At 50.7% G+C, this 15,684-nt stretch overlaps 1 protein-coding gene across 2 annotated transcripts in view; it reads right to left on the bottom strand.

Moving 5' to 3' along the window:
* Positions 605-15,684, bottom strand: part of CASTOR2 (cytosolic arginine sensor for mTORC1 subunit 2) — a 91,965-nt gene continuing 76,885 nt past the window's right edge. Inside the window, exons 3-10 of one of the 2 annotated variants that reach the window (XM_021415577.1) lie at positions 8,516-8,709; positions 7,951-8,083; positions 6,940-7,063; positions 6,435-6,545; positions 5,123-5,205; positions 4,128-4,222; positions 1,229-1,270; positions 605-1,135 (exon numbers count right to left, since the gene is read on the bottom strand). In XM_021415577.1, the coding sequence (XP_021271252.1) occupies positions 1,058-1,135; positions 1,229-1,270; positions 4,128-4,222; positions 5,123-5,205; positions 6,435-6,545; positions 6,940-7,063; positions 7,951-8,083; positions 8,516-8,709 (860 nt within the window). In that variant the 3' untranslated portion in view covers positions 605-1,057. Of the gene's footprint in view, positions 1,136-1,228; positions 1,271-2,277; positions 4,223-5,122; positions 5,206-6,434; positions 6,546-6,939; positions 7,064-7,950; positions 8,084-8,515; positions 8,710-15,684 lie in introns of those variants that run through there. The other variant, XM_021415576.1, reaches the window with a different exon arrangement.

Here is a 15,684-nt window from a genome sequence, read left to right as displayed (position 1 = left end):
CCGTGTCCAACGTGGGAAGAAGAGGAATGCAAGAAACGTTTGGGCTCCTGACTGCAAGGGCAGACTCTGTGCAGGTGGCTTCTCCTTCTCCCTGTCCTGGGTGGCACTGGGCTGTGTTGTGCAGCTTTTCTTGGCGTTTTCAGCACTGTTCAGCTTTCACAGAGCTGAAGTCAATGGAAAACCCCCAGAAGATCGTCCCCACATGGCAGCTATTTCCACCTGGGGAGGAAGGAGCTGATAAAAGCCACAGGAGAGGCCCAGCGGGGCTGGGGGACCTCCTGCCCCCGGTGGGGACAACCTGGCCAAGGAGGCCCAGGCTGTGGGGTAGGAGAGGAGCAGGATCAGGACACTGGACAACACTGTGCCCCACAGATGTCTAAAATTGGGAAGAGAGAGGAGGAATCTCTCTCTTCATGCTGTTCCTGGGGGACGAGTGGACACAGGGAGGACACTGGGGGTGGTGGGAGGGAAAAGAGACCTAAGCCAGACTCAGAGCAGACAGAAGCCCTGGTGGTGTGAGCTGCCGGGCCAGGGCAATGCTCCCCCCAGGCTTCCTGCGGGCAGCCAGGCTGTGACCGCAGGGAGAAAGACAAAGAGAAGACAGTTCAGACAACAGGGTATCTTCCCCTTTTCCAGCACCAAAGAGGGGGAACAGAACCCCAATCCCATCCTAACCCAACGACGGACAGTCCTCAGACAGCCTGATGCGAGGAGACAAGCCAGCACCGTGCGACGTCTTTTCTGTTTAATTCCACATCTCATTTTTTAGGGGTCTCAGGGCTCTCTGGCAGCCAGCAGCCCACCCACTCCGGCCGTGCTATGGGGCTCAGGGCACAGCGCCCACATCCGTCCGTCCATCCATGTCCATCCATCCGTGTCCATCTGTCCGTGTCCATCTGTCTGTGCCACGCGCTGGGGAACAACGGGAGTTCCCGGGCAGCTCTATCTCGCCCCGAGCTGAGCCTCAGGAAACAGCCTGACCTCCCCTCCTCCTGCCCCTCATTCATAAAGAAATTTAATAAAATAATAATAATAATAATAATAATTAAAACAAAGGCTATTTGGAGCTGTTTCTGCTCAACTTTCCACAGTCTCTTTTCATGTCACTCTCTGGAATCAGATTTTTCAAGAAATACTGTGAGAAAAAAAAAGAATAATAATTATAATAATAATAAAAAGCATCTGGAACCAGCTCAGAAGATTTCTAATGTTTTTCAGCCTGACTGACTTGGAGTGCATTGACCACACCGTTTATATTTTCTTCAGGTACCTGCAAGGAAACAAAAAAGAAAGGTCAGGTTCTAGCAATCCTCGGGCTGGATGACAAAAGGCAGAACAAGGAGACAAGGGCAGAGCAGCCCCAAGGAGCCAGGAATGCTGCTGGACACCTGAACTCACTGAGACAGGGCTCCAGCTGTGGGACCCTCCATTTCAGAAGAGCTAATGCAAACATTGCAATGGGACTTTTCACTCCTTCTTCCTCTCCCTCCTCTCCTTCCTGCTGTTGGCAAAGCCCTGTGCACCTCTGTTCCTGCAGTTCCCAATACAGCTTTTGATAGGAGGAAACCACGGCACTGAGTGACAGCGTCAGTGGTGACGGGTGGTTGGACTTGATGATCTCAGTGGTCTTTTCCAGCCCTAATGATTCTATGAAAGGGGGCATTCAGGTAAAGCTCCCAGAGTCCTCGTGTAGCTTCTTTACTTTGGAGACTTGAGTCATGGCTCTGTATGCCAGATACCTGCCCCTCCGAGGGGCACCTGACAGATTTTGGACCCATGGCTGTGGGTGGGAGCACACCAGGTGATGGGGAGCTGAGGGTCAGCGTTGGTGGTGTAGCACAGCACCTACCAACTGAGCTTTCTATTCCAACCCTGCGATGGAACTTCGCCACAGAAGTCCACCCTAGACCATTACCAGGGGCTGTCTTGTAAGAGAAGACGCAGAAGATCTTGGAGTGACTGCCAGTGGCAGAAAGGAGAACAACACGTGGAGGCTCATCAGGCAGCAGAGAGGTGCTGACCTCCACCTCCACTCAGCCATGGCACCCGAGGGACAGGCAGCCAACAGCTCTTGGAAAGTGGGAAGGGGATGGAGGGAAAATAAACGATCTGTGAGCAGCTGCGGGAAGCCAAACTAACTCCTGGTGAGGAAGATGAAGGGACTGCTTCCTCTGCGAGGTACTTGACTCCTTGGCCAGGAGCACAATGCCTGGATTCACTGGAGACCCTCTGAGTTCAGTGGAAATAGGGATGCACTGTGATTTCCTGAGAGCTTTTAACAAAACCGAGGAAAAAAAAAAAAACCAACAAAAAAACAACCCATGAGAAATAACAAGAAAAACATTCAATTTTCCAGCGGGAAGATGGAACAGGAGCTGCTAACTCTGATGATGTGTGAACAAAGGTCTGCTGGGAAAGGAAGAAAATAACCTTAAAAGAACCACAGAGCCAATTCTTCTGGGTTTGGAAGAAAAGGCCAGCAAACATCCATCACATGAAATAGGACTATGAGGCTCCGCTGCCTCTTTCACTGTTTTTCCCTGCATGTTGAATGCTGCCCGGCTCCCTGCACGTCAAGGCACTATCAATCACATAACGAAGGGCTGGGCTTCGTTTTCTCCAGGACGGATGTGCAAAGCTTTGATTTGTGGGACCAGCTGGGCAAGACACCTCCGAGATCCCTGAAGAGGGCAACTGGTGCAACATGCTCATTGGCAGCCAGAGGGCAGATCACACAAGGAGAGCTACAGCAAAGCTCCAGACTGCTTCCCAACCACAGCTCCGGCCTCGTTAGGAGCAAAATGCTGGGGAAGATGAGCAAGGCACCTCCAAGCATGAGGCAAAAGGAGCAGAGCACCTGGAAAAGGTAAAAGGGACTCCGCTGGCTCATACCCTGCACGGAGCTGGAAGCTGCCTCCAGCCCAGCCCCACCTCATCCATCCATGGAGAGCTGGAGGTTCCCACCTTGGCAATGCCTCCCAGAGGGAACGGCTTCCAGAGCACTCCTGCAGCTAACGGCAGGGAGAGCTGAGCCTTAACAGCCAGGTCAAATGAAAAATGAAGCAACAAAAAACTCCGAAAGAGGCACAGGAATAAAAAGAACGGGGCAAGGGGAACGAGTTTTTATAAAGCACCCTGAATTGTTGACAGTAAACGCTGAACAACCTTAAACAAAGAAAGAGAGGATGGAGAGAAGAGGTTCAAGATGCTCTTAGACCTTGAGAGATGCCGCTGGAAGTAAAGGTGTTTGGGAAGTAAAGAGTTGAGGTGAGGGTCCTGGCCAATAAAGCAAAGGAGGGCGTGCAATGCACCAGCAGTCAACACGCCTTGGTGCTAGAATGGCACCATCCAGGTGAAAAGGCTTGCAAAAGCATGCAAGAAGAAAACAAGCAGCGAGGAAAGTGACAGAATACTGACTGAGAAAGGAAGATGTGCAGACCTTAATGTGTGGCCCAAACAACAGCCTGCCAGCTGCTTGGAGGCTGCGGGGTCGGATGCAGCCACTTCTAAAAGGCGGAGCTGCTGCAGAGTCATCACAATTGCACGGCACGGGTTTTAAGTGAAGTATCTATTTTAAGCTCTCCAGATACTGCCTGACAATTAGCAGCACTCTGCACCCCGTGCCCTGCGCAGGCAGCATGCTCCCGGGGCCACGGCAGCAGGTAGGAATGCGAGGCAAAGCTAACAGTATTGATTTTAAAATGGTGTTTTATTAGCTTATCTTATCAGCACAGTTAATATTCAAGAAAATAAGACAAACACATATACCACTCTGACCTTTGCTATCTAGAATAATATTTACTTTTACTCTTTACACACACGACCTATGGGCTGCAAATGGTTTGTGCCAGCTGTGAAAAACCCAAGTAACGAGCCGAAAAAACCCAGTGCAAAAAACCCCTTGGACTCTTTGGAGCTTCTGAAGGTCACAGGTAGGTTTGGACAGTGAGTGTGCAGTGATGAAAGGAGAAGCAATGCGGTGCAGGGCAGTTGGAGGGAAACGAAATGAAGAGCACAAACCAGCTGAGCTCTGTCAGCTTTGTTAGTGCGTGGCTACTGATGTTCTCATCATGGTTTGTCTCCCAGGAAGACCTCCCCTTCCCCAAAGAAGCTGTCTGGATACTCACCAACGCGTGATCAAACTTAAAAGTACTGATGTAGTAGGCTGGGATGTCGGCCGCGGCCAAAGGCTCAGAAATCTGAGCGACAATTCCACATTCATCTATTGGGGAGATAAAAAAAATGAGTCATTGTCCATTCCCCAAATGGAATTCAACCAGATTCTAAGCTAACACATTTAAATGTTGCACATTTAGGGGACTAGCACGGCTCCTGATCCCCCACTGATGAAACATGCCATATATCACTTCTACATATTTTGCCTCCAAGATGCATTAGAAGAAGGTGCACAAAAATGGTGCTCTTACAAGTTTTGTTCATCCAACGTAGGACTAAAAATAAAAAAAAAATATTTAAAACTTTTCCAAAATGTTCTTGAAGTCTGTCTTTTTGAACTGTTTTAGAAACCACGGAAGGAGCCCCCACGTTTTCTGAGCATCAGGTCTTTGCTGCAGAATTCAGATTAAACTCCTTAAAATTGCAGGAGCCATAAAAATAAGAGGGATACCTCTGCAGACGTGAATATTTGCTCTGTACTCTTAGGTCTGGTATTCTTTCGAGTAGAGAAAACATCTGCAGCACTGAACGCAAACCAGTTCTCCCATTTGGACTTCTGTAGATCTACACTCAGTACACCAAAGCCCCAGAGTTGTCCAAGGCCTGTGCTGGCACACCACTGCTTTCAGCAATCTGCAATGCATCCTGTGCCACCTCTTTGTCCATTTTTGCTCTTTAAATAGAGACCCAGTTGCATCTGCCTCCGAAGTCCTGCAGATGGATGTAATTTAGGTGGAGCTGTCAAGCATGCAGCACTTTCAGAAGTATATTTAGAAGCCTGACTTATTAGCAGGAGTCACCTATTTGGAAACCTCAGCCTGCAAAGTCATGTTGAGCTGCTGGCACTTAAAAAGCCTCGGACACAAATGGATTTTTCCATCCTCTTTGAAGGCCCTGAGGCAACCGACTCCCCGTGCACCAACTGATCCCCCAAATGTTTACCTACCGAAGCCAAGGGGCTGCCCACCAATCCGCACCATCTTCCAGAGCTCGCCAGATGCACTTGTAAACAACAAATTATTAGGAAATCTGCAAAAGAAAGGCAACGCCAAACGTGGCAACGAAAGCACAGCGGTGTGTCGGATCCTACCCGCGGGGATGCTGCTGTTCCTGCGTCCTTGCTTGATGCCAGGAACAGGGGCAGGTGCTCAAGAACCATGGAGGTTCACAAAATGCGGCACTGCGGGTCAGTGGGCGTGGAGGGGATGGGCTGATGGTTGGCCTTGGTGATGGTTGGCCTTGGGGATGGTTGGCCTTGGTGATGGTTGGCCTTGGTGGTCTTTCCAACCTCACTGATTCTATGCTTCCCTACCTACTTTCTTTGATATGCAGTGGTGCCCACTGTCCCTGTACCCAAGTACCAGCAGTGCTTTTTCCCACACCATCCCTAGGAGGTCCCTGGGTTCCCTGTAGATCCCTGATTTGTAGCAGAGGAGGAAGGTGGTGGCCAAGTGACTTACTGAGGCCAGGCAGCAGCGAGTGGCTGCCCGGATTCCCCAAGCACTGGCTGCTGCTCCAAGCCTCAGGCTTCTCTTGAAGGCAGACAGAAGTTTACTCAAATTAAGGTTGAAGACATTTTCAAGAGAGCAATTAATAGTTTGCAGAACAAGTCCTTGGGGCAGGCAAGAACCAAACCAAACACTGCGCTGTGTGTCAAAAGCAAATCTATGCATGGTATCTCTGTGCAGCATGCTGTCTGGTCCCTAGACCTCAGAGACAGCTGTGATATGGAGCTGCAGAAGTACACACACGCACCTGATGTTTGCTCCCTCGCTGACTTTTTGCCTTGCCCTATTAAGGAGCCCTGAGCCCTGGCTGCACAGGGATGACTGCATTATTATCACAAGGAACCTGCACCGAGCCCAGCCACGTGTGAAGGCAAAGTGGGAGGGCAGTGCTGCTGAAGTCCCCACCCTGCTTTTGGTTTTCTGGCAGTAAAATTTCAACCAGATTTTTTGGAGGGGTTGGCTCTTAAAAGTACAAGTTGTGAAAAATGGAACGAAAATGTCAAAATCGCTCTGCTCCAGTGTTCAACAGTGGGACAGCTCTTGGGATCCCATGTGACGCTGTTATTTCATTCTGGGCCTGGGACAACATGCTGGACACGCTCAGTAAAGTAACAAGGTGTAAAGGCACGTAAGAGCCACACGGTGAAGCTCCCCAGAATTAACATGGGGGAGCTTACGCTGCTTCCTGCTCCTCTGAGAACAGCCCAGGTGGTTTTTTGGAGTTTGGAAGACCCTAAGACCAAAGCTCACCTCTGCTGTGTCTGGACATCCATGACCAAGGAGATGTAACCCTCGATGAGAGAAAAGGAGAAAAAGCGAATGTGTCCCGAGTCTTCATTGCCCACCACCGAGTCCTTTACTCTGAGGAAACACAAGGGAACAACATTAACTGCGTCTAGAAGAGCGAAGGAAGGCATTTAAAGAAGATAGAGCCACTGACATCAGAGCTGCTCAGACACTGATTTAGGGCAGTGTCACTGAGCACTGTCACATCCCATTACAGCCGTACACCCTTGGGTCACGTATGGATTTGCAGCACACGGACCACACTGCTAACTTTCAGCTGAAGTCTGAGAAGGCTCAGCTTTGCAAAGCCAACGGAGGTCTCTGGGCTGCCACCTCTTGGGACAACCCCCTCGATCCTCCATCCTCTCCGTCCCTCACCGCAAGGCACCACAGCAGCGCGAGGCTGCAGCTGGTCCCCAGGCAGTGTGAATCTGTGCCCCCCCGGAGCCTGCATCCTGCCACGACCTACCCATTGGAGTAAAACATGACATCCATGAGGAGTGTAGCAACAGTGGGAAGGGTATCTGGGTCCAGGCTGGTGACGCAGAACATATTACTTGGACTGGAAAGGGGGTGAATGACAGGCCTCTGAACTGCAAGAGACACAGACACACAGCCGTGAAGCCACGTCCCACCAGATGTGAAGGCCACACAGCAGCCACAGAGAAAACCAACAGTGCTGGCAAGGTAAGAGCAGGAAGTTTCTCCTTACTGAAGCCTTGCGGGCTATCAGACTAGAAATAAATTCAGGCTCCCATCATTTAGGGGCATTTCTCCGGCTGCTGGCAGTGTGCCTTCTTATCCTTCCTTTCTCAAAGCCTATTTTACTGACACTCATGCTTTTTCTACGAGGCTCATTTTCTTAAGAAAGAGACCTACAGTTGCTGAGCGATGAGGCTGAGTGGCACATCACAAAGGATCCCTGCTTTGTTTGGCTGCGGGCACACAACTGCACCTGGGTGTGGAGGTAACAAACCTATTTAAGCAGTTGCTTTTCCCGACTGTGCCCTTTGCTTGATGCTTGTTCCTGCAGACTGGAAACATCCTAAGGTTTTGTATGGCTGCAGGCTCATCGTGGCCTTGATCCTGACTGGTACTGAAGTGTGAAAGGTGAACAACATTCTCTATGCATCGATGGCTGCAGTGCTTAACCAAGCCTCTGTAGAAGCCATTTTCTTTTGCTGTGTTAAAATATGGAAGTATGGGCTACAGACAATGTTTTCTTTTCGCAGCTGAAATGAGTTGCAAGTTGCAGTTTTAACCTTCTGTCCTACAAAAAAGCAGGTCTCGTCTACAGGCATTAAACCAGCATTAAAAGGCTCAAATTCCTCAGAGCTCATCAGCATTGCTCAGGAAGTTAAGCACCTACTCCAGTCCTTGGTGAACGGGGATAGACTCGGGCACGTGTTAAGCAGACTCCTCACCCCCAGGCAGCGTGAAGACCAACGGCCCAAGGGGTTGAGCCCAGGCCGGTCCTTACCCAATTTTGGTTTGACAAATCCATTTGTTATCCCGAGGTCATCGGCGGCCACCATCTCCCCGTTCACTACTCTGAGGATGGTGAACTCCGCAGCCAGCGTGTGCATGACGAAGGGCAGGTCTCGCTCACGTACCTGGTGGGGGACGACAGGATGAGCTCGCGATGGCACGCACCAGAAGGACAAAAATGCTGCAGTGGAGGTTAAGGGCAGAGGGAAGTGGACACATTATTCCTACACGAGGCAGCAGGTTCATAAGGTGTCATCTAGACGTGTGTCTAGAGAAGCACTGTGGTGCTATTACTGCAAATATTGGTAGGGTTATCTACTGTAAGTAGGGTATAAATATGTGTATCTGCCACATAACCCATACCAACAAGTGCCTTGTTCCGTGGAGAAGCTCCTGAGATATCAGAGAGCCTAATGGCAAGGCACAGAGCTCCAGGGAAAGCAAACCTCGGCGTTCCTGCTGCTCCTCAAGCAACTGGTTCCCCCAAGTGTCACTGACATGTCACTAAGTGCCATCTGCCGGCAGGTGACCCCGCACGGTCCTCTGATGTCTCTTACCAGGATGAAGTCTGTCTGATAGGTGGAGAGCATGAACACTGAGATGTTTTGGTCAGCTAGCGGCGCTATGACTGACTTGGCAATTTTGGTCACGCCGATGGGCTGGGAGCCAGAGAAGCCACCTCCGCCGGACACCACGTTGAGGGCAAGCCACGTGGCATCGGCCACGCTCAGGTGCTCCGAGGAAGGGAGCTCTGCAGAGACAGAAGGGGGACACAGAGGGGTTAGACACACAGAGAGAGCCAGCTCCATCACCTGGTCCACACGCGGTCAGCGCAAGGCAAGAGATGAGCCCAGGCAGCCCGCACTGCCTCACAGCTTGGCTTTTCCAGTCTGGTTTTACTTTCCTTCTCTAAATCCATTTGATGTGGAGGCTGACGGAGGAGCCTGGGCACCAGCCCAAGATCTGGAGATGCACAGCAGGTCCCTGCTGCCTCCAGCCCCAGAGCACAAGACCCCACAGCAGAATCCCCATTCATGGCAGGGGAGTTGGACTAGATGACCTTTGAGGTTCCTTCCAACTCAAACGAGACTACAAGGTGATCACAGACTGAGATAAAGGAAACCTTTTTAAGAATAATGCCAGTGCCATTACATTTGCTTCTAGTCTAATGGCATTAAGCAGTTCAAAATCTGTACTTAAACCACCTAATACAGATCTTTCACCATTTTAAAGAAACCTTCGTGTATTAACAGCCCGTCAAACCAGGCACGGACTCTGGAATGAAGGCATAACCTCCTCGAAGATTGTCTGGATTTTGGATTTCGGTTTGGCAAATGACAGAAGCGAAGAGCTCAGAGCCAGATCCAGCCTCACAAATGCATAATCCCAGTTAAATCTCCTTGGCTTCGGGAACTTGACCTCAGCTGCAGACTCAGCCAGCACAGACACAGCGCAGCTCCCAGCGGAAACCTACACCCTTTGCTTTGAGGCTCAACGCAGCTCAGCACTATGGAAACACACACCCAAGGATTGCTGCTCTTGCACCAGCTGCTCCACGTCCCCGTACCCACGTCCCCTTACCCCACAGCATCCCCCACCCTGTATCCTTTCCTTCTCCTTCGGGGAGGCCTCTGGGAGCTGTTTCTGTCCAGCTCCATGCTCCGTGTAATAAATTCATACCCTCACACCCCGAGTCCCCAGGCACCGCCGCTACGAGACGACGACGGCGCTGAAAACCCAAAATGAACTGAATAACAAACACTGCTCGTTTTGCTCTCCTCAATAACCTCAATTGTGTGTGGCATGAAAATAACCCTGAGCAAATGCATTGCAAACAGTGGGGACACTGAGGGTTCTGCTCTTGCATTTTGATGTTCGGCTTCATAGGCCAATGTTTCTTTTTTACTGAATAATCAGAGCTTGCACGGAACGAAAACTATGCACCAGGGAGAGGGGGGTAAGTTTGTGCATTAATCACCAGCACGTCACCTCGGAGAGACTGCTGCGGGTTGCTCGTGGAAAATTATTGCGGCCAAATGGCACTTGGTGATCAGTTTGCCCTTTGCATCAGACAAGCACCCCCGAAATCCAGCTCACTCCGCCAGCCGGCGCGGAGTTGCTCAGAGCAGCTGCTGATCTACCAGGCGGCTGACGTCTTTCTCCCTTTATTGCCACCTCTGCTCCTTGCCTGAGAGATAAATAAGAAGGAAAAAGAAAAAAAAAAAAAAAGATGCGTTTCTGTTTGTCGGACGCCTATTTGCTCCCTGGCAGCACGTCACTGGTATTTACACTTCCACCTCCTGCATCCCAAAGCCATTAAGGCAGACAGGCACCTAAATCACAGAAAGGTCAAGAGACACCGCTCCTCCCCGCAGAACTGTCCCCAGAGCCACGGCAGCGCCGTCCCAGCACAGCCCGGGCAGTGGGGATGCTGCAGGAGGACGTCACAGCTCATCTCCCTCCCTGCAAGCAGAGCGGACGGCGTTCCTGCCTTACACGGGTGACCTGGCTGCAGTTCAGCGCATCCCGTCAGCTATTTCGGGGCAGGGATGTGATGGCAGATGTGGCATTTCGTGGTGGATGGAGGCATCGCCGCGATCCACGCTGGCAAACATCGCCGACCTCTTCCTCAGGGGCATCTGTAGCTGCTGGGCATTACTGGTTGTGTTACTGCGGGCTTAACAGGCCCGAGGAAGTGTGACAAAGCCACTTCGTTTGCTTAAGTAATCTGCTCCTCATAATTCAATTAACCTTGCGAAAGTGACTGAAAACATCACTTCTGGACGCTGCTTCCACCAGGCAGCCAGATGGAAAAGTACAGCCCAAATTCCGATGGAACGAACCCAGTCTAGAAGCTCAACAAATTCATCTAAATAGCATCAAATAAGCCACGTGGGAAGGTGCTGTGCGCAGGAAGCTTGTAAAAGCTGCAACGAGAGCTGAAAACACCAGATGCAACATTAACGTGGACTCGCTGAGGCAGAGGAAGGTCACAGACATAGAGCAAAGCAAAGATTTGTCCAAGGAGCAGCACCAGCCCAAGAATAAGGCTTAGGGCATGAGTTAGATTTGTTTTTCACACCAGGGGAGACCTAAAAGCAAGAGGGCTGCCCCTGGAACTCTTCATCCCATTGAGCTGCTGTGGTTGAACTGTATAGCGTGTATCATAGAATCATCACGCCGGGATGTGTGCTGGTGAGCATCAGATCGGCCACAAGTGGCTCCTGAGCACAAATAACCAATGAGCACTTCCACCAGGACAGCAAACTCTGGCCAAGACCCAAGCAGCTGCCACCGGCACGCCGGGACATACACCACGTTCAGACCCCATGGGGCACTCAAAAATCCCTTTGGGACGACACACATGGGTTCAGATCTCTCTCTCAAAGAAGGCTAAAATTAAGGGGCCAAACCAGTGGCTGGGAAAGGTTCCATACTGGGAAGCCATCCCACTGGTCTCTGTGGAGTTCATTCCAACTTGACGGCGATCAGTTACGTGCTTGAGGACACCCATTAGCTCTCCAATGCATCGGCGGATATGGGCAGGATTTACTGCGCTTGGAGGGAAACGAAGATTGCTAAGCTGGCTTGTTTCTCTGGTGTGATATGCTGGATCATCTCCTAAGCACTTACCTTCACTCAGCACAGAAGTTTTCGCATTACAGCAGAGCGCTCCGGGTGATGTGCTGCTCATTGATTTGTTCTGGTGCTCTGAATGAACCAATTGCTCATTCACTTCATCATTACAGGGCTAACGTTTGCAGCCACGGCTAACTCTGAATGTTTAAAGATAATGCAATTAAAAATAACTGTGATTTTTTTTTTTTTTCCAGCGGCCTTTTGGCTTTAGATCCCTTACACTGCGCTTATTTCACCTTTTATAGCCTCCCTCTGCAAAAAAATGACAGCTGGAGTCTTGCTTGTATTAAAAAGATAGAGGAAAAAGCTCCTGCAATTGTAGGACTCCAACGGTCAGGCATTAAAAATAAAAGTGCTGCCAGCTGCAAAATTCATGGCAAACGGGGAAAGCTGTCATCCATGCCTCTCCGTGGCAGCAGAGTTTATGGACATATCTTCTTAATATGATTTTTATGCTTATTAAAGGGTTTCCTCCCCACTGCCCAGCAGAAGGTGCCCATCGCTGTGCGTGTTTTCAAATCCCATCTTATCATGAAGCGGGGGATTATCTCAGGGGGCAAAGGCTGATCCAAAGCCTGGGGGTCTCTCTCCCTGAGTTCTGCATTGGTGTGGTCAGCAAGGAGGGCTGGGGGTGCTGCCGAGAAGGCCGTGCAATGGGCAGAGCACCAGCGGGGCCACGGCGAGCCAGGGTGGGCACCCAGCACCACCAGTCTGGTTTCCTGACATCTGGGATGCTGCATGGGTTTGAAGTGGAGGTCCCTGCTCAGAAAGCTTTTGGGGAAGCTTTTATGCTGGAGAGCTCCATGTGCAAAACAGAGGCACAGAACGGAGGTTTTCATCCCGTGCCCCCTCAGTAGGGAAGCTGTGAAACCTGCCATCTCGTTTTCCTATTTAGGTATTATCCCACTCACGAAGCTGTCAAAAGAACATTGTTAGGTTCGCAAACTCCAACACTGCGGTAAGGAAACGACAGCTTGACATTTCATATATTTAACCTCAAAATTTCCATGCCTCAGTTTCCTATCTATAAAGAGGGTACAGAAAACAACATTTCTTCCTGGAAAAGAACCTGGAAAGCCCATTCCTGGAGAATTGCTAAATACCACCATAACCAAGCAGGAGCAGCCGTGCAGGAGATGCAGCCTGGCCAGGAGCTCCCTGTTTTTGTCTCCACATATTTTCCTTCCATTCAGTTTCCCAAAGCCACCTGTGACCATGGTGCCGTGGCACTAGGAGGTGAGGGGTCTCCAGGCCTCTCCTCTTGCTCTGAAGCACGAAAAAACAGTAACAGCTGCAATCCAATCAGTTGCTTTCTTCCCCCCTCTATTAGGATCCAGCCTACAAGCACAAGATGCACTCCTTCAGTTTGCATCTGGAGCGCAGCTGGATCATCTTGCACTAATGAAAGGCCAGGACTGCCCAGGGGGGGAAAGAATGTGTTTGCAATGCAAGTCCCCCTTGCCAGAGGGATCTTCAGCCATGTGAAGCAAGATCTATCAGCTCTCAAACCTGCAAATATTCCTCCCCATCTCAGCTTCCCCACGCTCCTGCAGAGAATTAGCATCTCCGCGTTGACGTGATGGAGAGCTGAGCTCTGCACTCTGCAGCGCTGCAGGCAGAGCCAGGAATGCTGCTTGGAGTCTCCATGTGTCCCACCAACCACTGGCATCCCTTCCAACCCAAGCTGTTCTATGGGTCTGCGACTCTCCTTACACACACACAGCACCTGGAGATGAGACCACCTGCAGAATGGGACGCAAGGTTCGTTCTGTGCCCCGCTGGGGAAGCACCAGAGGGTGCAAGCTGCAGCCCCCCCATGTCTGATCCCATGGTCCCCTTTGTCCCCTGGCCCAGAACTGCAGCCCCAGCCCTGCTCCCATCCCTGCCCAGCAAAGCCACCACCCATTTTACTGGAAAGGTACAAGAGAAAACCTCACAGATAAACTGAACCTGTGCCTGCAAGCTGGGGAGAGAAACAGCTCTGGATGAGTGTATTTTAGCACAGCCCTCCTGCATCCAGAGCACCGGGAGCTGCGCGCATTACATCACCACACACCCCAAACCCTGCATGGATCAAACCATCAGCAGCACATCGCACAGCACAGAGCGCATCGCTGCTGCAGGAGGGCTTCACCTTTCCATGCCCACCCCCGTACTTCAGTTACCCAAGAAGTGGGCTCTGTGAGTGTCACTTTCCCCCCCGACACCCACGTGGCACTGCTGAGATAGAGGCGCTGGCATCTTGTCGAGAGCAACACAAAAGCTTTTCTTTGCAGGAAATTAAAAACAAGGCAACAAACACCAGCATTCGTGTAAGCCCCAGACTGGCTCAGACAGAAAATTACTTTGAGACTGTTTGCATTCCAGATCAATGGATCAGCTGCAGCGCAGGGCAATTAGCACCTTAAAATTATTCAGCAAGCAGAGGAGTGGGGGTTTTGGGGAGGGGGTGAGAGCAGGCAGGAGTAACAGCAGAGCTTTCTTGATGCAGAACTCAGTGCTGGGCTCCAGCTGAGCAAGGTCGGCTGGCTGATGCTTCTGCAAGACAAGAGGGAAGCTGCCCACACCGCTCCTGTTTAACCAACACCAAAACCCTTCCTCGTTTGGGATGTTCCAGAGGTTCTGGTCTGATTTCTCCTGCTGCTGTTAGGAACAGGACAACCTCACTGCTTCATATGCACTGACCCAGGTGCACGTAGTGTGCTTTGCTATTGCTGTCAGAGGAAGAGGGAGGGAGGGAGGAAGAGATGATGCCCTAACCCACGGATGCTCCAGTGCAATCTTGCTTGTGGGTCTTCTTTAAACAAATCCAACCTCCAAACTCACCCAGAAGCAATGAGGTGCTCTCAGAACAGCTCCCAACCTGCAGGGATCCATAGGGACATGGCCTTTGCCATGGGACGCGGGCTCCCTCCAGCTCTCCTAAATTTGAGCCCACAGAATGGCAGGCACAAAGGCAGGTACCAAGGATTAACGCAGCTACTTGAGAAGCCCTGCTCCTTGCTAACAGGACCCCATGCTTCTGTTACTAATCCAGGAGGAAAGGAAAACCACCTCTGGCCAAAAGGTTTTCTATGATCATGAACATGTTTCCATCTCTCCAGACCACACGCAAGCGGAGTGCAAAACTCTTTCACAGGCACTGATGCTCTTAGCACTTTGAAATCATGCTAATCTGATAAGGCACCGAGGGAATTATGCATGTAAACAAAGCCAGCCCTGATAAGGAGCCCTCCAGATAGGGCACAGCACCACTTAGCACTCGCAGGCAGCTGTGCTCTGCCTGTCCCTGCAGCCCAGGGCAGAAGCACGGCCAACCTGCCCCAGCCCACAGCAAGGAAAAGCAAACAGCAGCATGCACGCTGCTGCTCTCAGCAAGGTTTTCCTGAGACGTTATGCTGTTTTCCACTCATCTGCAGCACTTGATTGGCTGAAGGCAGCAAAGCGCAGAGGCTCGTCGCCTCACATGTGCAAATCTCACTTTCTTACAGTGTTCCTGAGACAGCCAGGCTTTGGGGTAATCCAGCACTTAGTGCCACCAAAACAGCAGCACGAGTTGTAATTAACAGAGAGATGCTTTCCAGGGCTGTGCGCTTTGGAGGCAGGCAGTTCACCCAAATAGGATTAGGATAGCTCAGGATTTTACTTCTTTATTTCCACTCCCTTAACCATGAGATCAATGCAGCCAAACTTGGAAGAAGCAGAATTCACTTACGCTGAGATGGGTCTGAAGCTAAAACATCATTTACCCCTATTTCTCCTGAACATTCAAGACAAATACAAATATGGAACAGGACCGACACTGGAAAGCAAACAGCATTTAGTCACCCACACAGACCTCTAACAAGCACTTTACTGCATAAGTGAAAATCCTCTGCAAAAGCAGTTTAGTTCAGGGGAAGGAAACCTTCAGGAGAGCAGCAGGAGAACTCCCTGACTGCCCATTTGTGGGAAATTAGAGGTAAAACCAAAACATCCGAGGGAAACCAGAATGGTTTAAGTGGGAAACCTCCAAGCTGAGGAAGCAGTGGGGCTGTGGTGGCCTGCTAGCACGTAAACACATAAAGCATTTGTGTGCATGCACATA

Source organism: Numida meleagris, chromosome 18 (assembly GCF_002078875.1).
Source record: "Numida meleagris isolate 19003 breed g44 Domestic line chromosome 18, NumMel1.0, whole genome shotgun sequence".
Lineage (NCBI taxonomy): Eukaryota > Metazoa > Chordata > Aves > Galliformes > Numididae > Numida > Numida meleagris.
Note: the sequence above shows the minus strand (reverse complement) of the source record. Positions and strands in the feature narration are given on the sequence as shown.